At 39.7% G+C, this 23,789-nt stretch overlaps 1 protein-coding gene across 5 annotated transcripts in view; it reads left to right on the plus strand.

Annotated features, from left to right (window-relative positions):
- The first annotated feature begins 2,356 nt into the window (after positions 1–2,356).
- Positions 2,357–23,789, plus strand: part of LOC120515000 (interferon-induced protein 44-like) — a 33,237-nt gene continuing 11,804 nt past the window's right edge. Inside the window, exons 1-4 of one of the 5 annotated variants that reach the window (XM_039735678.1) lie at positions 2,357–2,375; positions 9,499–9,544; positions 14,960–15,053; positions 23,130–23,319. In XM_039735678.1, the coding sequence (XP_039591612.1) occupies positions 9,520–9,544; positions 14,960–15,053; positions 23,130–23,319 (309 nt within the window). In that variant the 5' untranslated portion in view covers positions 2,357–2,375; positions 9,499–9,519. Of the gene's footprint in view, positions 2,376–3,653; positions 3,808–6,989; positions 7,032–9,329; positions 9,413–9,498; positions 9,545–14,959; positions 15,054–23,129; positions 23,320–23,789 lie in introns of those variants that run through there. The other 4 variants (XM_039735674.1, XM_039735675.1, XM_039735676.1 and 1 more) reach the window with 4 other exon arrangements.

Raw genomic sequence — 23,789 nt, forward strand, 5'->3', positions numbered from 1 at the left:
TCGCTGAAATTCTTCTATGTTCCCCCGTGCTTTTCCCATTGTCTTTTCACAGAAGGCTGAACTTAAGGGCTATTTATATTGATTTGCATATTCAAAGAGGCGTAATTCTGGGAGGAGTTGGGGCGGGACAGAAGGTGCGTGTACGAGCGTTACTTTTCACGCTGACCAGGATTTATAGAGTGGAAGAACGTGGAAGTTGGAGTACGCACAGATTCCTGCATCTCGATTTTTCTGTGCGTAAGCACATTTCGGCTTTTTTTTTGCTGTTGTAGTGCAAATTCTACACACGCCATTATGCATGAGGCCCCAGGTACTCTTAACAGTATAACCTGACACAATCAAACTGTATAAAATGAAAATTACTATAAAGAAACATTAATAAACGACACGGTAAAACCGATCATATCAACAGTAGGAAATATATTTGATAAGAGAAATGTATTTGAAAAAGAGTCTTATTAAAAATGCTTATGTAGAAAATGAAGATGATGGAAGATGAGTCTTTTCAAGCCTGAGTGCAGAGCTGCTTCAGACTGGTGTTCAGTTCACAAAGGTCCTCAGTTTCTTTGGGGTCTTCTCCTTCTTTGCTGAGCATGCACCCCAAACTTAAAGGCCTCAATTCAGGTGGAGTTAACAAGAATTAGGAGGATAATCAGGAAGTGTTTGCCGTTCTCATGCTGTTTTTTTTTTTCCATTCAGATCCTAATTATCCCAGGTTTCATTAACTACAAAAAAGTATTTTTTTTTATTTAAGATTCTAAAGGAATGATCTAAAAGATTCAGGGTTCAAGTCAGGACAGATGTACAATTTAAGATCAGTCTACAGCAGTCATTAAAAATATACACAGAGTCAGTTTAACGTGAGTTTAAAAGATTTAGGAGACTCCACTTAAGTGAAAGTCAAAAGGCGCAGCTTTTCTAATTGCTGGCTGTTTACTCAGGTGTTCTTATTGCCGGCAGGTTAATCAATTTTAGCTCACTCAGTTCACATTTTTACTATTGTTTGTAGTCCAAGTTCTTATTTTATTTATTATTTAGTACACAGTTCAGTATTGTGAATTTTAAACATTAAAATCTACTGTAAGTTTAATTTTTATGTCATACTCATCAATGTAGCCCTCAGAGTTAATGTTCGCAGTGCACCATCTAGTGGAATGTATTTGAATAAAATGCATTGTAGTTGTCATTCCAACAGATGGCACCTCACAAACACTTGTAGTAATAAATTGCATAACTAAAACTGTTTGTGATTCACTCAGATGGACACAGACACTTGTCCTTTTATTAAGGTGGATAAGCAGACTTCTGTCTGTCGGACGTATTCAGCATTAACATTTGCAGTCCAGTGTGTTCTTTGGGTTGCTATGTCTCAGTTACATGCCATTTGGTACAAGATTCATCAAAGCAGTGCTAATGTTTGTGATACACCATCTGTTGGAATGGAAGAGACATAGTAACCAGATGGACACACAGATAAACCGACACACAGACACTTGTCCTGGTATTAAGGTGGATGAGCTCATTTATGTCCCAGTGACATTTCCTGTCCATTGGACGTATTCAGTGTTGGCATTTATAGTGGATTGTGTCCTTTAGTTCGCTATGTCTGCGTTACATGAAGTTTGACATGTCAAAGTAGTGCTAATGTTTGGATAACAGGGACACAGCGACTGGATGGACATATGCATAGACACACACAAGGACATGGAGATGAGTGTGCTGAGGGTACTGTAGCAACCCTTTATATTGGAGTACTTCTCAGAAAAGCAGAGAATGTGGATTTCACTTTCACTTTCACATTGAGTCAGCTCTACTGGCACAAGGGGGGTTCCTGAGCTTCACAGACCTCGTCCCACCCTAATCTCTCACAGGCTACATAAAGAGAGAGCAGCTCAGCCTCTGAGTGAAAACATCTTGGGGCATCGCTGCAGGTGAGTGACCGGGGGTCTGAGGGGGTGGCCGTGGTCGGACCTTTGAATTGCAGTCTCTCATCAGCCTTTGCTTTATCACACACTGGCTGAGGTAGGACATCCAGCTGATTTCTGTGGGCAGCACTTTAATGTCTGGCTTTTTATTTCAATGTAAGCTCATCTAGTCCTGGGGTGTCCAATTCAATTTTATTGAGGGTAAAAATAATCCTTTATGTACTCAATATGGGCACCAAAAATAACAAACCAAATGTCCTGCACAGAAGTGACTTACTACATTTTGTTGTACTGGTTTGGACTCATGTGGTCTTATTATGTTCAATTATTATCCTGTTCCTTATGCCTCCATTCTTTTGGGCAGAAATCTGAGCAGGCTGGCATGACATCAGCTCATCGCTCATCTGGCTCGATGCCTTCTGCTACAGCCACTTGAAATATAAGTATGAAGTATGTGTGCTTTGAATTGTTGGATCAAATCAGTGAAAACAACTCTTCAGAATTAATATGCACTCTGAAAAGACAGGAGCCGCATGAAGCTGGAAATACGTCACTGTGTCAGGAAGTGAGAAACAAAGATCGGAACAGGAGTCGACCCCGGGTGGTTTAGTAGCTCAGTCGGGTCAGTTTGAATTGTTATGAGCATCGCTGCACGTGCCAACAGCAAACAGATTAGGAAAAAGATGAAAAGCGAACAGCTCTAGTTTATCATCAGAAAAGAGTCGCTCAGAAGAGTTAATTTGATTCCATCTGCAGCAGCTTAATCTTTGGCACACGTTCTGCATTGGAAAGGCTGCACTGAGCTATTTAGAGATCACTCAGTAAAGACGGCAATGGACACGGATATCTAGCTGCTGTGGTGACTCCCACAGACTCCATTTTAGGTGGAAGGCTTTAACGGCACTCTGCACCTCTGCAGTCTTAGATTCAGAGCACTGACCTCACACGAGAATGTAATGTTAAACAACACGTGACAGCTCCATGACATCCTTACTTTGGTCTCACACACAAAGTGCTATTTGTTTCTAACAGCTTGACAAATCTCTTGAATGTGCCACCACAACTTTGTCCAAAGCACATCTGTGTAGAAAGGTGCATCAGTGAAATGTAAATGGCGAACATGTAATACTTTTCTGATAACTTGCCTGCCGTGCATTTACTAGGGTGTACATAATAAGTACAGTTTGACACTCAATTACCAGCGCAGTTCTTTCTGTTTATAAGTGTGTGGATGTCCATTCACTGTATGTTATTAATATTCCTCTACTGCAGGGGCCATCAACTCGGCTCCAGTCCTGGAGGTCCACAGTGGCTGTAGGTTTTCGCTTTATTCAAATTCTTCATGAGAACAATTTATTTACTACTAAACCACAGTGCTTTTTTGGGACTTTTAGTTAACTCATTTGATACGATTCAGAACCCTTAACTGCTCAATTTTAGTTTTAATCAGCTGTATTTAGGTTTTAATCCTTTCTATCAGTGCTGCTTAAATGGACTACAAATCCCAGCAGGTTTGGGAGCACTTTGCCTTTGGACAGATTTAGGTGTTGCCAGGGGATTGCTGAGACTTTAAAAGTGACCAGAAGAAGCTGGCAGCTTTGTGATCATTTAGGTCTACTTGTTTCAATGCTTCATCCTCAGTCAGATCACAAATACAACTTCCCTGCGTTACAGTTTTTCTAGATTTATGTTCTTGTCCTGCTTGTTTTTGCAATGTCATGTTGGTTACGTCTTCGTCTGGAGACCACTAGCTCCCAATCACTTCAAGTCTTCACATAACAAATGGAACTCGGAAGGACAAAATGTTCCTAACAATTAGGAGGCTGTTAACTTGATTATCATCGCTCATCTTTGTGGAACTGGAGTGTCTGTGGACGGCATTGTGAGTGTTTACCGTTTACCCTTTTGTGCTTAGTGTTTTGTTGGGTTTGATTTGTTCAGCGCTAGTTGTGTCATTATCACTGTTGGGGAAATTGGGTGGGATTTGTGTGCGTGTTGTTTGTTCATTTTTTTTTAACTTAATTACTTGTTATTGATTTTCTAAACATTCATTTTAAGTGTCTCTGTCTGTGAGTGTATGAGCCAGGTCCAGACTGGGGGTGTTCCTGGGGTCCCCAAAATAAAATTTGCAAATCACCATTTAACAGTGGTGTAAACTCGAATGTTCATTGAAATCTCAGTACATGAAGTGACTGCGTTAGCAAAAGGTTTTGAAATAAATGAGGGAGAAAGAAAGGACCAAAAAGTATAAATCTGTTCCAGGCAACAAAACATAATAATGATGTCCTCAGAAAATGAAAAATCTACAATATGATAAAGATTTGCAAACCAGCAACCTATAAAACTAAACAGAATTGATCTGCTAGGCCTGCCTTCTAATTAGAAAACTGGTTGGAATGAAAATCCCCAGGACTGGAGTTGAGGACCCTGCTCGACTGTATTGCTATGTACCTTCTGCTTACACTTTCCAAAGTACAACATGAATAATGAAGGATCTATATATATAATTCACTAAGGCAAGACATCCATGGAAAGCACGCCGGAAGAGGCATGGATTCACTAAGCTGCCGACAAGTGAGACACCTATGGCGCACACAGGAAAGAGCCACGCCCACCAACTCCAAGACCATTGGATACGATGACAACTCGCAGGGCCACACCCACCAACTCGGACGCGACGACACAGAAAAAATGGCATCATTAATATTCGTCTGTCGTAGAGGCCACATGCAGTGCAGGTCAGGTTAATGCCATGCACCTCCGAGCTACGTTGACTGTTCATAGAGGCATGTTTCTAGCGGAGGTGAATCGCCATATGCAGCGTGTGAAACGGTTTGCGAGGGGTATTCCATGGGATCCTTAAAACATTCCTTTACAACTGAGGTTGAAGCATAATGAAGTAAGCAGTCTTTAAAAACCAACTTTCGGTTACGACGCACAACCGCATGCACCATAGCAAACTGTTTTACACGCTACATACAGCTATTCGCTTCCGCAACAAACATGCATCTTCTTAGATGCTCCTGCAGGAACACGGAAGACGTTTTCCTGCCCACCAACGCTCCTTTTTCACCGGCTGGCGTCTACCCTCGCTCTCTAGGCATTCACACTGCCTGCCCATTTGCCCGGACGCAAAAACTCACCGACCACTCAGTTAGTCCCTTTCCTAAGAGTCCGCATGCACGTTTGAGCCACGCGGCATTTGTTATGCCGTGGATTCACTATTTTAGTTGTATTTTGCTCTCTCTAGAGTTCCATCTTTTCATTTACTTACTGTTGTATTCTCACACCAACCCGTTTTAGACATCCGTGTCTTTCCAGAAGTGTTTAGCATTCAATAAATAATTATGCATGACATTGACAGTGTGTCTACCCAGCGCAGAGAAGCGTGGGTAAGCCATTGAACCCCATTCGGGCTGCAAGCCGTGTAATTCCCACTAAATGGGACTCATGCACTCCCACTCATTACGTCCCTACACTTTGTGCACACCCCTGTCCTACCGTGGTCGGGTATCTTGGTGGATTATATATAGAAAAGCAGCCAAAACCGAGGGGTATCCCATGGGGTCCTTAAAACATTTCTTTACAACTGAGGTTTAAACACAATGAAGTAGGCAATCTTAAAAAAAAAAAAGAGTTTTCGGTTACGACGCACGCCTTTCCTCCCGTTCCACACTCCGCGCCGTGCACCCCCATCCCTCCGTCTGGCAGGAGAAGGCACGAGGATGGTGCGCCAGTTTCCAGTCACTTCAGACGATTGTGTGTTGGTTCGTTCCGTGTATTCTTGCTGATTTATTACATTATCGATTTTTCAAATGTTAATTTTCTCCCTATGCTTAAAAATCATTAAAAAACCGGCGTGATTATGCGGCGTATGGTACGCCGCGGGTTGGCTAGTGTTTACTAATTTAGATTCATTCAGAAGTAACTAAATTGTACTTTTACTTGAGTAGTTTGTCATGTACTTTTACTTAGTAAATATTTGCCGAATTATTAAACATTCAACTATAATTGTTCAGTACTATCAGTAACCCCTGATATCTGAGGTGTCTCAAACCTGCCACAGTCTTGTGTTCAGTTATAATGGTGAATAAATAAATGCGACCCAAACTAACACTCAGCTCTTACAATGGCCCACAGATCCCTCTTGTATGTTGTCAATTTCTGTACAAACCCGGTCAAGTTCTGGCTGGCACAGGCCACTGCTTTCTCTGTGCCATCCTCTGCCAGCATTGCCCCGCGTAGTCAGAAAGCAATTCCACAGCACAGAGGAAATGTGGATGTTTAAAATCAGCCATTACAATCTCTGGCTCATTCAATGCAGGCAGTCATATGATGCTGACATTTGTCCTGAAGGGATTTTCCAGACATAGCTCTGTGTCTTTCTCTTCTCTTCTTTGTCACTGCCTCCTCCACTCCTCTATGAAAGCCTTGTCCTCCTTTTCCCAACTCTGGATCCCCAAGCAGTGGCAGACAGCTCCTTATAAGCACTTTGGGTATTCTGAATCCGTAGTTTGGAAATACTTCCTGGTGAGGCGAGAAGCTGACAAAGTAGGGGTCCTCAGTCTCCGTGGCATTCCCCAGTGGCACCCACAGAACCCAAAACTGGTGTAAGCGACATAAGCTTTGTAAAGCTCTTGATAGCTGGTCTTTAGAAGGACTGTTGGTTTCTTCTGCGACTGGATCTGCTGCTTCCTTCATCAATTCTTCTAAGTCTTCTGCAGGCATCTTCATCTCAGTGTCTGCCAGTACACATCACCAGCCTTACACAGAATGCTAAGTCCATTCCTCCATCTCTTTCATGATCTCGTCACTTTGCATGTAGACAGATTCACGTTCTTTTGAAGGGCTGTGTTTTCAAATATCGTTTTGTTTGAAGGCTGTAATATTCACTCACCACTTCTCAAGCTTTGGAGATTCACCTCAAATAAAACAGAAAAATACTATTAATAGTTTATTGAAGTGCAATTCCATGGCACACATTTTGTAAAAATGTAACAGCCATGATAAACAAGAATTCTTTTAACATATGCAACTTCATTTTAATAGGCAGAAAACAAAAAATCCCATGGAAACCACAGAATGACTTTGAAATGTGGATCTAAGGTTGGTTCTCTGCAGTTACAGGATAAGAATTTTCAAAAATGGTTGAAGTGGTTGAGAGCAAGAATAAGAAGTGGTGCAGCAGTTGGGATGTTTATAATGATTTATATGTTAGCATTTTGTTTTCTATTTTCTAATTCTCTGCTACCATTTTTATAATGTCAGGAGTACAACGAATGTCCATATGTTTCTCCAAAATCCTGTACATATGAGCTGCCTCTTCAATTCAATTCAGTTTATTTTTGTAGAGTGCTATTCTTGGAGCTGGTCGTCTGTGACGGTTCCTCAGGTAAAATGCAAGTAGAGATGTTACAAATTATTAAATATAGAATTAGTACAGTTAAAGACACAGATTTGTTAAAACATACAGAAAACAAAATAGAAACGTATTAACATAAATGAAAACCAGCAACACCTGTCCATTAATTAATTTTTGAACTACGGCCAGTTGATAACAGATGTGAGGAAAACAAAAACTCAGTCAGCAGCATCAATGGGGAAAGTAAATCAGTCAGTCAGAGGAGAGAAAGTCAGAGTCAGACACAGTGACAGTCCTGGAGACCTCAGCTGACTGACCGCCCACTCCCTGCTGGTCATTTTATAGTCACATCTGTGATGGTTGTCCAGTTTGATGAGAGAATCTTTCCATTCAATGATTTCAAGGCTCCCACTATCTTAGATGACTTTTCTATGGGCAGGAGAGCAGTGGCACCAAGTGGACATCAAGATAATGAGAAGAGCAGCACAATAGAGGAGAGTTATTAATGGTTTATACACAGTTTATTGTTTCTAATTTTGTACAAATGACTAACAAGCATAACCTGCAGTCTGCACAGCTTATCAGCAGCTCTACTCAGGGTATCCTAAACTGAAGCTGTGAGGCCTTAGACTGGGAATGGAGGGGCATCTCTTATATTAGCAAGCAGATCATTCCACAGCTTCAGGGTCTGGTAACAAAATGCTCAAACTTCTACTGTTATTTCATAAATCGTTGGAATCTTTAGCAGGCCAACATCTTGAGATCTCAACATGCGCTCTGATTTGTTAGTAGTGATAGGTTCAGATAAATAAGCAGGGCCTAGTCCATTTAAGGCTTTATAAGTTTAAAGGAGGATTTTGAAATTAGACCTAAACTTAACCAGGAGTCAGTGACAGGATTTGAGAAGTGGAGTTATGGGTTGTACTTTCTGGTTCTTCTAATAATTCTTGTGGCAGCATTTTGAATGAGCTGAAAGCTGCCTGTAGCACAATTTGAGCAGCCAGTGAGCTTCACATTGCAGTAGTCAGCCTTACTAGAAAATAAGGCATGAAGTCATTTCTCAGTATCCTCAATAATTAGGAAATGTTATAATTGTTTGACATTTTAAGATGAATAAACATGATTTAAATAGTTTTTATCAGTTTTATTTAAAGGACATGCTATTGTTCAGTAATTGAGTTAAAAAGTGACAGAATCTTGCTATGGTCTCATCATTCCCCAAGTAAATAGCATTGGTGTTTTTTTCTGTATTCAGAGTCAAGTTGTTCTCATACATCCACTCCTTTAGCTCACTGAGAGAACTAATGAAGGACAACATCAGGGAAATGTCACTTGGTTTAGATGAAAGGTATAACTGAGTGTCATCTTCCAAATAGAGAAAATGAATGTGACGTTTTCTAATGAGAGTTCCCAATGGAAGCACATAAAGTCAAACAGTTGAGATCCCAGTACTGATCCCTGTGAGACACCATATTTAACTATGGAGTGTAATGATGGAGTCCTGAAAGCACATTTCTATACGTATTCAAATTGAGCTCATAAAGAATAACTAAGCCAGATGAGGACGTCACCCTGCTATTAGTTCATGAGTTTCACCTCCTTCATCTTCATTCTCACCCATTATCTCTGAAATACCAAGAACATATACTTTTAGTCAACATGCTTCTCCATATTGTAATCATTGAAGACCCCACAATTTTCTTTGACAATTCAACAGGTTGTCTTTTTTTCCCCTTTTGATAAAATGTTTCCACTCTGGCAGTTTTTCAAATCAGCACTATTTAGTGCTCACTGACCTCTAGTGGCCCTTGAGAGTATTGCAGGGTTGGCAGGTTTTTATGCATAGTATAAGAAATAAAACAGGCACGCATTGCAGGCCAAATGAAAAGCCTGGGCAGCTTGTTTGGACAGCCCTGGTCTACACAGACAGTGAGCAGACATTGGTTTGAACCTGCAGCTCCGCAGCTATGAGGAGGAAGAAACATCCATTTTGTACTGAAACCAACAGAAGCATGCTGTTTAAAATGACATGAAACAATTTAAATTGGAGGATTCACATTTTTACTTACCATTGCACACATATGTTAATTTTCCCTTCAAGGCGAGTGATGTGGTAAGTCATAAGGTGTGTGATTCTGAGGAGATTACATGTCGTTGTTACCTATCGCCATGTTCCTCACTTCATTGCCTTTCTCTTCTTTCTAATTCCAGCTTTGAAGTACATTGACAGACATGGAATCTCCACTATACAAACTAGGTGAGGCTCGCCACTCTAATCTCCTTTCTTTTATACTTGTTAAGTCTTGTCTGTGTCACCAGCAGTCAGATTACATTCAGGAGAAGAGGCAGCCATGATGTTTCTCTTCAAAGAGCTTCAGTGTCAAGATATTTTGCTAAGCTGGACACTTCTGTGCTCTCACAGGGCCTTTTCAACATTCAGTGGTCATCTGCCTAAGTGCCTACAGTTGAGCACATGAAGACCACATGTGTTTATAACTTGCTGGTTCAGTAAAACTGATGGTGACTCCAACTGAGTTAAAAAGTGTCAGAATGGTGCTGCATTCCCCCATTAAAAACAGAGAGAAGTCATTCTCATCCATCACTGACACAATTAATTAAAGACAACATTGGAGGAAGGTCATTTGGTCTAAAACAAAAGTATTGTTGGGTGTTTTCTGCATTTGAGTGAAAACTGATGCTGTGTTTTCTGCAGACTTCCCAATGGAGGCTTGTAAAGTGGAAACAGTAAAAGTCAGAGCACTGAGCCTGCAGTACACCATATTTAACTTCTGAGTGTAATGATGGAGTCCTGTCAGCACATTTGTGAATGAACTAAAATCATATTTGATAAATAAGAACTAAAACAGCGTAATCAGTAGGTGGTGCCACCATAACCCCAAACCCCAGACTCAATAATACCCACCATAGTCACAGGATCAGTCCAACAAGCACCAAAACAATGAAACCGACCAAAAACCACACAAACAATAAAGAGTTTCCTCTCCTTTTGCCTTCAGTTGAGTATCACCTGCTGCCTCCCAACAGTCTCTGAGGTAAAGCAGTGGGCTCCTTTTAAAATGGACCCAGAACAGCTTCTGGTGACCCAGCATGACTTGTGGGGAGTATGTCTGAGCTGTTTGAGATCCAGGATAGTCCTTCTCTGACAGTGCATCCTTGTGGCACTCAGGGACCCTGTCAGAGCTGCACTTCTGGACTCCAGTTCCCATGAAGCCCTGCGGGTGTTCAAGCTAGAACACCTCCAGCGGACATCTGCCACCTAATGTATAAGGGGTGGAACTTCTCCTGCCCTCTGGCTCATGCTTGCACATCCCCTGGCACCTTCCATTTGATTCTGAAGTCATGCCGTTGTTCAACTGGGATGCCCATCTGCCCTCTGTATCAATCACAGGCAAGCTCTGCGCCCGAGAGCCCAATGTCATCTGCCAGATTATGTAACAGAATAGAATGCTAAAAGTTGTGAAAGCAGAGGATATTAAGATGTTATTTATAATACATCTTCAGGTATGTTTGATTAGTCACTGGAGATTAATGTGACATTAGAAATATATTGTGTGATGGGGTTGACAGTCACAATGTAGCAGAAATTTCAGTCTCTTTTCATTTTTTTCAATACCAGACTCATAGAAAACATTATCCAACCTGCTTAATATAATTCAGATTTGTAGGATGGCACCTCTCTTAGCAGCATTAGACACAAGGCAGGAACCCATTCTGGACGGGGTGTCTCAGTCATACAAACACACATACTGTACGTGCATTCAGACTTACACAAGGGCCACTTTGCAATCACCTGCTAACATTAATACTAACATAATTTTCATTCTTCCATGTCTTCCGTGTCTTGGAGAAAAAATGCTTGAGAAATTTTCTCCCCAGACAATGGTAGATAAGTTTTAAAAATCCTTTGAAGTTAATTTTTTGAAATCTCTAATGTGGTTGCTCTTATGGTGCACTACAGCATTCCCTGCTTGATTTTAATTTTTCCTGAAGTGTTTCCTCATGCAGGCATCCATTTGATTTAGAAGACAACAGCTGCTAAGCTGCCATCAAATGGGCCGCTTAAAGCAAATAATTTATTCCCTTCATTGAATTTTTAATATCTTTGACTAATGCAGCATGCAAAGGTTAAATTTTGAAGGCAGTAGAAAAACTCTCTAGCACATGCATACCAAAGGCAAAGACTGAGACGTTCACGGTTAATCTGGTTGGCTTCTGCGCCTCCTTTCCTCTCCAGTGTGATTAGAATATCAGTACGTTGAAGTGAACAGTTCAGACACGCAGTTGTACATTTGACCGTCACATAAAGAGTGCCCAGAGTGGGCTTCACTAAGGACTTCCTTCGTATCCCAGGCACGTAATGGATGTGATGGTTTTAACCAGGTTTCCATTCTTGGTCTCTGTTTTCTTTTGTTGATATTTTATTCTTTATTTGCTATTGTTTTGGGCTATTTTTGTATGTCAAAGCATTTGACAATTATTGTCCTTTGATTTAATGTATTTTGGGTTTCTACTTATTGTCTTGTTTTTATGCATGGTAAGCCTACAAATTGTTGGTAAGTGTTTCCCAAGCCAAAGGATTGGGACCCACCTACTACTGCAGCTGGGATGGTGTCCTCAGCCTTATGAAACACCCATGACGCCTCAAGGCCTTTGCTCAGGTATCAACGCACCTTCCTGGCTATTGTTGTTTGGCTCCCCTTTTGTGCTTCCCTGTTGGGAGTTCATTCTGCTGTTTGATTTTTAACTCTTGACCTTTGCTTTTGTTCTTTGTGTTTTTATTATTTTCCACTAGTTTTAAATCCTACCTTTGTCAAAATAAACTTTGTTGTCAGTTGGTAATACAGGTAAAATTCCATTACAACGAACTGCAAGGGACCTAAAAAGTATATCTTTGTAATGAAAATTTCATTATAATGAGATTTTGTATTTGTTGCTACAGTGCTTTCTTTAACTTGTGTCCAGGCGTTTGCAATCATTTCAATAGCTTCTTTCTCATTAATTTTAATCTTCTCCTGTCTACAAGTTATGCTGATGAGAATTTTTCTCAGCATTTCTTTGCGATAATACACTTTCAGGGTGCGAATGATGCCCAAACCCAATGGCTGAAGCACTGCCGTGCAATTGGGTGGGAGGATTTCAGTGCGAACTTTATCTAAATGTGGAAAGCATATTGTGGGCAGCACAGTTATCAATCAGAAGCTGAATCATCCTTTTCTTCTTCTTCATATCCTGAGGTTTCTGAACTCTTTTGGGATCCCCCCCACCCAAAGGGAATGTCACGCTAAAGTGCGTCCTGAAACGCGATTGCCGCGTCTGTGCAAGATTGTTTGTCCGTTGCTGGGGCAGGGCAACAGCAGGTTCACAGCGGTGCAGTAAGGCGCCACAAAAGTGAATCCTAAAAGATCGGGGTCGTGCTATAAGTCCCTGTCTTGCACCCCAAAACACAAGGCAGAGTCTCAGTACTTTAGCAAAACCAGCTTTATTCATCTTGAAACAGGAACAGCAGGGTTATTTATTGTAGCGGGATCTGCCACTCTCCTATACAGATACAGCAGTCAGGCAGGGTCGCGGCCAGTTAAGTGGCCTACTAATCCTGTTACCTGCATTTACAATGCTCCTTGCATCACCCATCAAGATCTTTTCTGTTTTCTTTGGCGGAGAAACACAGCAGAGCTGTGAACCTGTTGTTGCCCCGGCAGCAGATAAACAGTCCTCCAGAGACGGGGTGATCGAACTTCGGGACACTCTTTGGCGTGTTGTCCAGTTCAGGGAGGTCCCAAGAGAGTTTAGAATCCTCACATTTTCTTGAATGAGTTCTGCATTAATAGGACTGTTCCTTGAACGAGCGTCACTGAACCACATAAAAATGGCTTTTTAGACATCTTCAAATGCAGCAGTTTGCATACGTTTGCATTCCAAGATTTTTCTTCTTTTTTTGCTCGGTCTTTCAAGAAAGTTGACAGTGTCGTTGGTGAAATTCCAAACTCACTGGCAATGTCTTTTTTCTTTTTGCTGCAATTGAGAGCTGCAAAAATGTAAAGATTTTTTTTTCTAGTATGAACTGTTATTTTTACGTGTCTGCAATTTCTATAGGAAGGTGACATTGAGTTAAATTCCAATGGATGTTTTTCAAATGTTGACAAGCAATAAGCTAAAGGTATCACTGAAAACCACCAAAAACAAAAACAGCAAAAAAATCAGTACGAGGAAAGTTCGAAGAAAGAATTTTTTTTACAATCTTTCTGTTTGGGGATCATTGTACACAACTGAGCTGCGACCACAGAACTAACTGCTCTGTGGATGATTCATTCAGGCATTTCAAGGTCTTTTGGGCACGTTGTTGTAATGAAAGTATCTGCTGAATGTACTTTGTTGTAACGAGATTGCTATAGATTCGTGTCATATGGGGAAACTGTTGGGACCATAAAAACACTCCGTTGTAATGAAAATTTTGTTGTAAAGACATTCGTTGTAACGGAATTTTACTTGTAGTTTAACCGTTAATTAGTGGAAAGATACTGCTGGCCTCCATTTCTAGTTTTTGTTTTCCTGTTTGTTTTAAGAATCCTCACACCAGAATGCCTTTCCTTATATCCGTATTTCAAGAAAATGTCTATTTTGTAAGAGGCAGGCTAGCTTATGTTCACAACTCTTGTGATGCAATAAGAAATAATTAATCATTCATCTAATTAACCAAATGAAATATAATTGTGGAGTCACAAGGGTACCATCTGTTTCCTATCCACCTTTGTTTCACATCTTGAAATGTGTGTTGCCAGCAAAAGAAATTCTGTATCTTCGATTATGTGAGTAAGGTAAGGGAACTAAACCTTGATACCTTTATAATTACAGGATTAATTCATGATTTCAATAAGGATTATGTTCACATTAATTTAGTAAATACAGAAAAAAAAAAATCAGTTTCCAGTGTTGTACTGCTGCTCCAAATAAAACCACTTCAGTATTTACTCTAAAACAAAAACAACACATCTCAATCACTTGGCAATATAAAATAACAAATGAAATAGATAATTTTTGAGGAATTTGCAGATTAAAAAATATCACAATTTTTACATATTCCTGTGGTTTATTTATTCAAACATTTGAAAACAACAAGCGTTATAAAAACAGTACGTATCAGGAGTCAGCACAGATTCCTGGTGTCTTATATCTTCAGCTCCCATGTATAAAATGACAGACTTTATATGATTTTATTTTTTAGCCTTATATTTCTTCCCACCTGCCACTGTATTGCTACTGTCAGCAAGAGAGACCTGAAGGGGTGTTGTGACAGGAGCCATTTACTCATTGAACACTGTTCTCAGGCCATTTTAACCCTTCCACCCAGCTTGGTTAGTATGGTCACAAGTGTCCCTGTTGCTGCGGTTCATTATATTGAAACACACAGACGTCATCTCTTACCCAAGTGAAATACCTGGACTGATTTAAGGAGTGTGAAGATCAATATAAGTCTGTGTGTGTATTACACAAATGTCACCCTGCTGCCACCATGAGGGCATGTGCCCATTTGACCACAAGCTTGCTAACTCTGACTTTACAGGTGGTGACTGTTCCAAAAAACTGATTGTGTGTTAAGTTGTGAATGTCATGAATGCCAAAACTAACAGCTAAAACTTTGTTTAATTTGAAGTGCACCAACTGTTACCACCACCACCACCACCATCGCCTCCATCACCACCACCTTTGCTTGAAAAGCCATGGAGGGAGCAGGAATTTAACATAAGGTGAGTATCTTCCTGCACACTTTGCCCCTTTATTATTCCTTTAATCCAGCTTTTCATGATCTGTCTGTCTCTTATACAGCACCTTTCATGATCTGTCTATCTAATAATTTGACATGGACCGCGCTTTGAAATTCAGACATGCTTACTGCTGCCACCAGGATTTTTAACTAACACTGGTATCTTGATTTTCGACTTCTTTGCCTAATATTATTGACATGCTTCCCAAGTATTGTGAGGTATTTTTGATTTTACTTTTTATTAATCAGAAGGTAATTAACCAGCCATCACAAATAATAAAGAAGACAGTGGAAAGTCAGCTAAACTATAGACATTTTCACCTTCTTGTTTGTGCCTTTAATAAGAGATTGACGTCAAAATAGAGAGAGGGACCTTTTCACCATTGCCAAAACATTTTGTTGTTTTTTTGCCATAAAAGTAAAATATTGGCTAAAATTAGTTCTGATGACTAGCGATACAAAGAGCTCAATGTTTAATTTAAAAGGCAGTTTCCAGAAATCCTAACTAAGAAATTAGCTGAGCCAAAAGCCGGTAACCACTGCCCACTTCTGCAGTAGATGGCTGGCCAGCCTGAATATGAAATACCATTTGTTTCAAAATGAAATAAATAAAATAGCAATTAGATAGATACTTTATTAATCCCAAGGGGAAATTCACATACTCCAGCAGCAGCATACTGATAAAGAACAATGTTAAATTAAAGAGTGATAAAAATGCAGGTATAACAGAGAATAACTTTGTATAATGTTAACGTTTACCTCCCGGGTGGAACTGAAGAGTCGCATAGTGTGGGGTCTCCCAGTCTGTCAGTGGGTGAGGTAATTAATCATATAAAAGTAAAGCGATATATATAAATGAGTCAATAAATTGTAAAAAAAAAAAAAAACTCTAAATTATGGAATTTTTAAAGTCATCATTTTATTTTGGTTATAGAGTGTAGTTACCTTACATTTAAATATCAAAGTGTTTATTTACAAGTAGCCTTATTTAACAGGGGGACTTTTCCAAACGACACATTTTCAAATGGCTCTTTCAGTGCCAGTGCTAATTTATTTCAGTTTGCCTCTTTTCATGATGGTTTTGCCACTTTTGTCAATCAATAGCTGAACTTTTACCTGTTGGTTAATCTTTTGCTGTCAAATGCTTGTGCTTTTTCCTGATTTTAGGCTGCATGACTGCCAAAGATCTTTAGTGCTACTTTACAACTGGCAAAGATGTGGAGGCAGTCAAGATGATCCTTTAACACATAATTCCTTTTTGAAATTAATTGATAAAATACTGCTCATTGATTTTTATTGCATCACACAGCCTCTACACTCATTCACTATTCAGGAAATGGATGAGGAGGTGGTGCACTGCTGTAAGAATTTGGGGGTCCACATCATTGATAAGCTGGACTGGTCTCATTAAACTGAGGAAATAGAGAAGAAAGGGCAAAGTAGACTCTTTTTTAAGGTGTCTGCACTTCTGAAATGGGGGTAGCAAGGTCCTTTATACTTTTTGATGACCAGTGTGGTGGCCTGGGGCCTCCTGTATATAAACAGTGTTATGTACGCCCGTTTCCACAATCACATTGTGATGTATAAAAACTAAACTTGGTATAAAGCCACACACATTCTCACGCCAGCTCAATCCATTGGATATGCAAGTTATCTGCTGGGTTTTGCAAACTGGCGGCACTCAGCATCAAAGCAGTACTTCTGTTCCTGTGTGGTTTCCCTTTCTTTTTTAGATTCACATCCCTGACGTGGCTTTATCAAATACACTGAAAATAACCGCATATCATTTATTCATTTAAGGCATCTGATTACTATCAGCCTATAACAATATAATGGTCCACGGAATGGACAAAGTATTCCAAATACCATAGCTGGTTTAGCGTTGTTACTGGTAGTGCACCACTCAAAGTATTTTAATCCCATGTAGTTGAGTGTGGAATCACAGCTGTGCAGCAGCTGATTGGAAAGCAGTGTGATAGTTGCATGGAGAGCGCAGAGGATTATTGAGATACAGCATCTAACCCTAGAGAACATTTATAGCACGTGCTGCCTCAGCCATGAGCACAGTCTATTTGAACCTCTCCCACTCAACAAACGCTTCAGAGCCTTTCCTGTAGTGACCTACCGGTTCAGAAACTGTTTAATCCTAAGAGCTATAAACGCACTCAATTAGTCCATCAAGTGCTCCTGGTAGAAATGTTTGTTTACCTCACTGTAAACTTGAACTAAAAGTGTAATATTGTACAACCTGAGCCACTTTATGAACCATTTGCACTATTTGCACTATATGTACATGCATATTGTACTTATGCTTTCATATTGTATATTTTTCATTTGTTTTGATTGTATTATTATTATTTTTATTCTCATTTTATCATTTTATTGGAAAATACGTTTATGGAGGCTTTGCATATTGAATCTCATTGTACCATACAATAACAATAAAGGAATTCAATTCAGTTTAATAGAAGAGAGTGCGTATTTACATATGAAATGACTGGCTTCTAAGTCAATTTAGATTTCCAAGAGCTATCTTCTTGGAGCTCTTGATATAATTTTTAAGATGAAGTGCATTGAAGTATGTATTTTACATTATACAGTACATTTACATTTTAACTTCATGTAAATAATGTCTACTGTTAACAATTAAATGTGTGGGCATGGTGGCGCAGTGCTAGGTCAGGGATTGTTCCTGCCTCACACTGTGTGCTTTCTATGACTGTCACGACCCTGGATGGACAGATGGATGGAATACTTAAACATGTACTATGAAGATATTTCAGTGTTCCTTAAAAGTTTTGAAGAATCAGCTTTCTAAGCTTACAGATGACTTGACATTTATTAAAGAGCTGATTGTGTGGCGATTGGTTATTTGGGAGAAAGAAAAGGAAGGAAGCAATTGGGGATTAGTATGTTTGAAAGAGACAGTACTGCTGCAATAAATTATTTCATTGAGGGTCGCACACGTCCCAGCATCAATGCAATCTGTAGACGGGTCGTCAGCTCATTGCTACCACTGCATCACCATGCAGCCAAGTTTAATACAAGTTTAAATTAATTTCATCGTGAAAGTGATGTCAAGTATACATCTTAGTATTTAAAATTGTTCAGTTTTGCACAAACATTAGGAAGTTTTTCATTACACTTGGAATAAACTACCAAATAGTGTGGTAGACAGTAAGACTTTAGGGAGTTTCAAAAGTCGACTTGATGGTTTCTTTTAAGAAATAAGTGGATAGGACTGACGAGTTTTGTTGGGCTGAATGGCCTGTTCTCGTCTAGAGTGTTCTAATGTTCTAGCTGTAACGTCATGAATGTAATGGATTTTGTGTCCTGTCAGCGTAAGAGAAAGTCCATTTAAGAAGCACTTAGTGATTCACACACCTGGAGCACATAGAAGAACACATAGAGTACAAATCATTTAATGTGCTACTTTAGTTATGATGGGATGTGAGAAAATCTGGTAAATTAAATATTGATTTTAAGATGAAGTTTACAACGTTTTACGATTAAAATGGACATTTTGACCTTTTTTATTTTTCTTTTTATTCTTTTCTCTGAACCCTAATAAAGTATATATCTATCTATCTATCTATCTATCTATCTATCTATCTATCTATCTATCTAATATGCTTCTGTATGGCACTTAAATGGTGGGCTATGACTCGCCTTTTCACGGCAACTTTGATATCTGACCAATTCTTTTATATTTTGTGACTTTATGAACTTGAACTTTCGAGTTTCTTTGCTATGCTGTATCACTCGATCAATTTCCTTTTGTTGTTTATACCACTGCTTAAGTCAACAAATTGTACATTTTTCTTGCCTCCACTTCGCATTCCCTGTAATTCTTTTTTTCACGTGCTTTTGCCATTGTCTTTTAATGAAACAATGAATGGAAGGTGATGTTTATATTGATTTGTATATTAAGATATGCACATTTATGGGAGGAGTCGGGGTGGGGCTGCAGGCGCGTGCTCTAAGCGTTACATTTCATGTTGACCGGGATTTATGGAGTGAAAGTGCGTGGAAGTTGCCTTACGCACAGTTTTGTGCATCTGAATTTTTTTTGTGCATCTGCACATTTCCACTTTTATCTGTACGCCATGTTTTAGTGTAATAGCATCATTGTATGGCTGACAGACTGCTGTTCAGATAGGTGGGCTTAAATGACAGTAACACATTAGACAGGGGAAGGGAACCCTTGCATTCCACAAGCTTTGAGAACATTTAGGAAGACAGGAGGAGACTATCAGAGAGGATACATTGTAGCCACATGTAGAAGTGGACCTTGGAGAGTGACAGTGAAAGTTGGGCATCAGGGATACAGGCAGTGTTATGTTAAGGAGTGAGAATGGCACAAGATGACCAGTATCTTCTTATTACAGAGTGAGCAAAGAGGTTTAGAAGAATCTGATGGCTACCTATAGTAGTACTTAAAAGTTAATAAACCCTTCAGAGTATTTCATACTCTTTCATAAATGAGACCTACAACATCATCAGATTTACACACTTGTCCTTAAAGTACACAATTAAACAAATGAAACACAAATATCATACTTGGTCATTTATTCATTGAGGAAAATTATGCAGTGTCACAAATTTGTGTGTTACAAAATCATGTGAACCTTTGCTTTTAGTATCTGGTGTGACCCCCTTTAGCAGCACTAACTGCAACTAAATGTTTCCAGTAGGTCTTGATCGGTCCCGCTTGGAAGCATTTTAACCCAGTCCTCCATACAGAATTACCTCAACTCACGGATGATGCTGGGTTTTCTCAAATGAACCACACACTTCAGGTCATTCCACAACATTTCTATTGGGTGAAGGTCAGGATTTTCATTTGGTCATTCCAAAACCTTTATTTTATTCTTCTTCAAACACTTTTTGGTAGAACAACATGTTTGCTTGGGGTCTTTGTCTTGTTGCATGACTAAGTTTCTCTTGAGATGTAGTCCATTGGACAGATGTCCTTACATTTTCCTTTAGTATTTGCTGGTATAAATCAGAATTCAACAATAGCAAGCTGTACTGCCCCACAAAAACAGGCTCAAAGTCTGATCCTACTGCCACCATGGGATGAGGTTCTCATGATAGAAGGCAGTGGTTTTCATTCTACAAACATTAAGCTTCTCATTGGAACCAAAAAGGTCTGTTTTGGTCTTATCTGTCCATAAAACATCACTCCAATAGTTTTCAGGCTTGTCTACATGCTCTTCAGCAAACTGTAGACAAGAAGCAATGTTTTTATTGGACAGCAGTGGCTTTCTCCTTGCAACCCTGCCATGCACACCACTGTTGTTCAGTGTTCTCCTGATGGTGGACTCATTAATATTAACCAATGTGAGAGATGCTTTTATTTGATTAGAAATTACCCTTGGTTCTTTTATGACTTCATTGACAATCATACATCTTGCCCTTGGAGTGATCTTTGTTGGTCAACCACTCCTGGGGAGAGGAAAAATACTCTTAAACCTCCTCCATTTTTATACAACCTCTTTAGGGCTGGTTTTCTAGCCTTTCCCAGCACGATGAGCATCAATAATCTTTTTTCTAAGGTCCACTGAAATGTCCTTTGAAAGTCACATGATTTACTGATACTCCACAAACAGGTTTGAAGATGAAGCCCTTGACAGAAACCTAAAGAAGGTGCCCATTAACACCTGATTGTCATCACATTGATTGACAACACTTGACTCTAAGCTCACCTTCAACTTATCTGATAAGTTCACATACTTTTGCCACTCAGAGATTTTCCTCAATAAATAAATGACTAAGTATGATATTTTTGTCTCATTTTTTAGCTGGGTTCTCCATATCTACTTTTAGGACTTTTGTGAAAATCTGATGATGCTTTAAATCATATTTATGCAGAAATGTGGAACACTCTGAAGGGTTAACTAGCTTTCAAGCACCACTTTAAGTCTAAAACATCTGAGAAAGAGCAGCTCATCTGAAGATGGAATGAATAAGGTGCAAAGATACAAGTCAAGTGGAAAGTACTTAGAATACAACACAATACAATTTATTTTTGTATAGCCCAGAATCACACAAGAAGTGCCGCAATGGGCTTTAACAGACCCTGCCTCTTGACAGCCCCCCAGCCTTGACTCTCTAAGAAAAAACCTTTGTAGGGGAAAAATAGAACAATCCTTGGGAAAGGCCGTTCAAAGAGAGACACCTTTCCAGGTAGGCTGGGCGTACAGTGGGTGTCAAAAAGAAGGGGGTCAATACAATACAATACAATACACAGAACAGAACAAATCCTCAATACAGAATACAAATAAAAATGTTAGAAGGACATAGCAGAATGTAACAGTAGATGATATCAATTTATATGATTTGGACATGTTTAGAGTCCTGGAGACCTCATCCATCAAGCTGCCTCTCCCATTTGGCCATTCCACAGCTGAAACAGCACTGGGCTAGGCAGTCCGATGAAAGGACCCCTCTTTCCCACGATTCCTGCGATCCTCCATCAGGGATGACTTTACCATAGACAGGCAAAACAACTTGGCAGGTGGGCCATGGCACCAAGTGCCACATTTGAGTACCAAGAAGAGAAACAGAAGAGGTGAGGGTTAGTGCAGTGAAATATAATGGTCAATGGTGTCAAACGCTGCACTTAAGTCTAACAACATCATTACAGTGGAGTTTCCTTCATCAGAGGATATCACAATGTCATTTACAACCCGCGTTAGTGCTGTTTCTGTACTATGACCAGTGCGGAACCCAGACTGGAATTTCTCAAGTAAATTGTAATGCGTAAGGCGTGACTGAAGCTGATTGGCGACTACTTTTTGTAGTATTTTAGAGAGAAATGGTAAATTTGAAATAGGCCTATAATTATTAAGTATGTGTCCATCTAGGTCTGACTTTAAGTAAAGGTTTAATGACTCACACTTTTAGTGCATCAGGTAATGTGCCATGCAGTAATGAACTACTGATAATGTTTAAAAAAGGCGCTGCAAGAACATCCATGGCACTTTTTACTGGTTTTGTTGGCACTGGATCAGTAGTATCAAGTAGTAGGCTTCATTTTAGAAATTAAAGTTAAGACTTCCTGCTCAGTTACAGGATTAAAATGACTAAATTGCTGAATGCAATGTGCCTGCTAAGCTAGTATTTGTTTTGTACTGTGATGATGAGTTCTGGGATCTTATATTTTTAATTTTCTCCTTGAAGACGTTCATAAAGTCTGTCCTGCTAATATCTGTTGGTATTTTGCACTGTTGATCTGAATTACCATTTGTTAATTTAGCCACTGTTCTCAACAATACCCGGGGATTTTTATTATTTCTATCTATCTATTATTGTAGAAAAGTAAGCAGCAGTTACATGCATTCAAATCAGCAAAATGACAAGGTGACCCAAATATTTGCACAGCCAGTTTTTCACATTTGATTTAATTTCATACAACTAAATACTGCTTCACTAAAAATCTTTTCGCAGTACTCAGATGTTCCTAGGAAATGAAAGACTTACCACTGTCATCTTTTTTGTTGAAAGTAATTTATTATGCAGGCTAAGGGGGTTCCCAAACCTTTTCATATGACTGTAAGTAGCCCTGGCATGAAAGTGGCCATTCTGAATTGTGTCATTCTGAGAAGTCCCAGCATGATCGCCATCAAGTGCAGGCCCAAGCACTCCATATAAGATGTGACTTTTCTCACTCTGCACCATTGCCTTTTCTTCTTTTTCTGCAGCCGCTCATATTTTTTGTCTGCCAATTTGTGCTCTTTTTGTGAGTTTGAAGAGTCTGGGTGCTTGAAAGTACACTGTAAGTGCTAAAGGGTTGCTAAATGGCACTGACATTTTCATTGTGTAATTAGCTGAATGGCTGAATGAATAATGGGAGTGCAGAATGGCTGGCTGTGGCCTGTGAGTGCTAATATTACAAACATGCCATCAAATGCTGGGTGTAATGGGGACAACAGTTTCTATCAACATGAGTGTGGACCTTTGACATGAATGTCTTTTATCCTGAAGTTAGAATTCCTCAACGTCTCCAATGAATTCTCAACCACTCTCTTTACTTTATATTACTTTATCATGCAAGGTATGAACTTCTGGAAAGAATCAGGAACTACAAGACTCTGACAGAGTCAGTGGAAGAGCCAAGAATCCTCCTGATTGGGCAGATTGGAGCTGGTAAAAGCAGCTTCTTCAATTCGGTGAACAGCATCTTCAGAGGTCATGTGATGCTGCAGGCCATTGCTGGGTATGGAGACACCAGTGTGAGCAAACAGGTAAGTGAGGGTCAGAAAGAAGAGTTGAGCTGTGAAGACTCTGTAAGACTTTTGGCCATCAATTGCTGGCCGTACTCAGAGTACCCTACTTATTTATTTAATGCTGGGAGTCACTTCTGGGTACAGAGCCAGATCAGGCCTCAACATGGCCTACAAGTCATATGGGGTGTGAAAGTAATGGGACATGGAACTTACAAGAAGCCACAAGCTATGCCTGTTTGTGCTCTGCTGAGAGAGATGGGTAGATCTAAAGTAGCAGATCCCATCAGCCTACTGCTCTGTCAATATTCCTATCGAGAAAGCAAACTTCAATGGCACCTCTTATTTGTGACATGGCAGCTCCTCTGTTCACCATAAAGCAGGAACTCCTGCTGCTCATTTTTCATTTCATTTCATTTTCCTCCACTTATCGAAGACCATGTCACAGGGGCAACAGTCTTAGCAGTGAGGCCCAGATGTCCCTTTCCCCA

This window comes from Polypterus senegalus, chromosome 14 (assembly GCF_016835505.1).
Source record: "Polypterus senegalus isolate Bchr_013 chromosome 14, ASM1683550v1, whole genome shotgun sequence".
NCBI lineage: Eukaryota > Metazoa > Chordata > Cladistia > Polypteriformes > Polypteridae > Polypterus > Polypterus senegalus.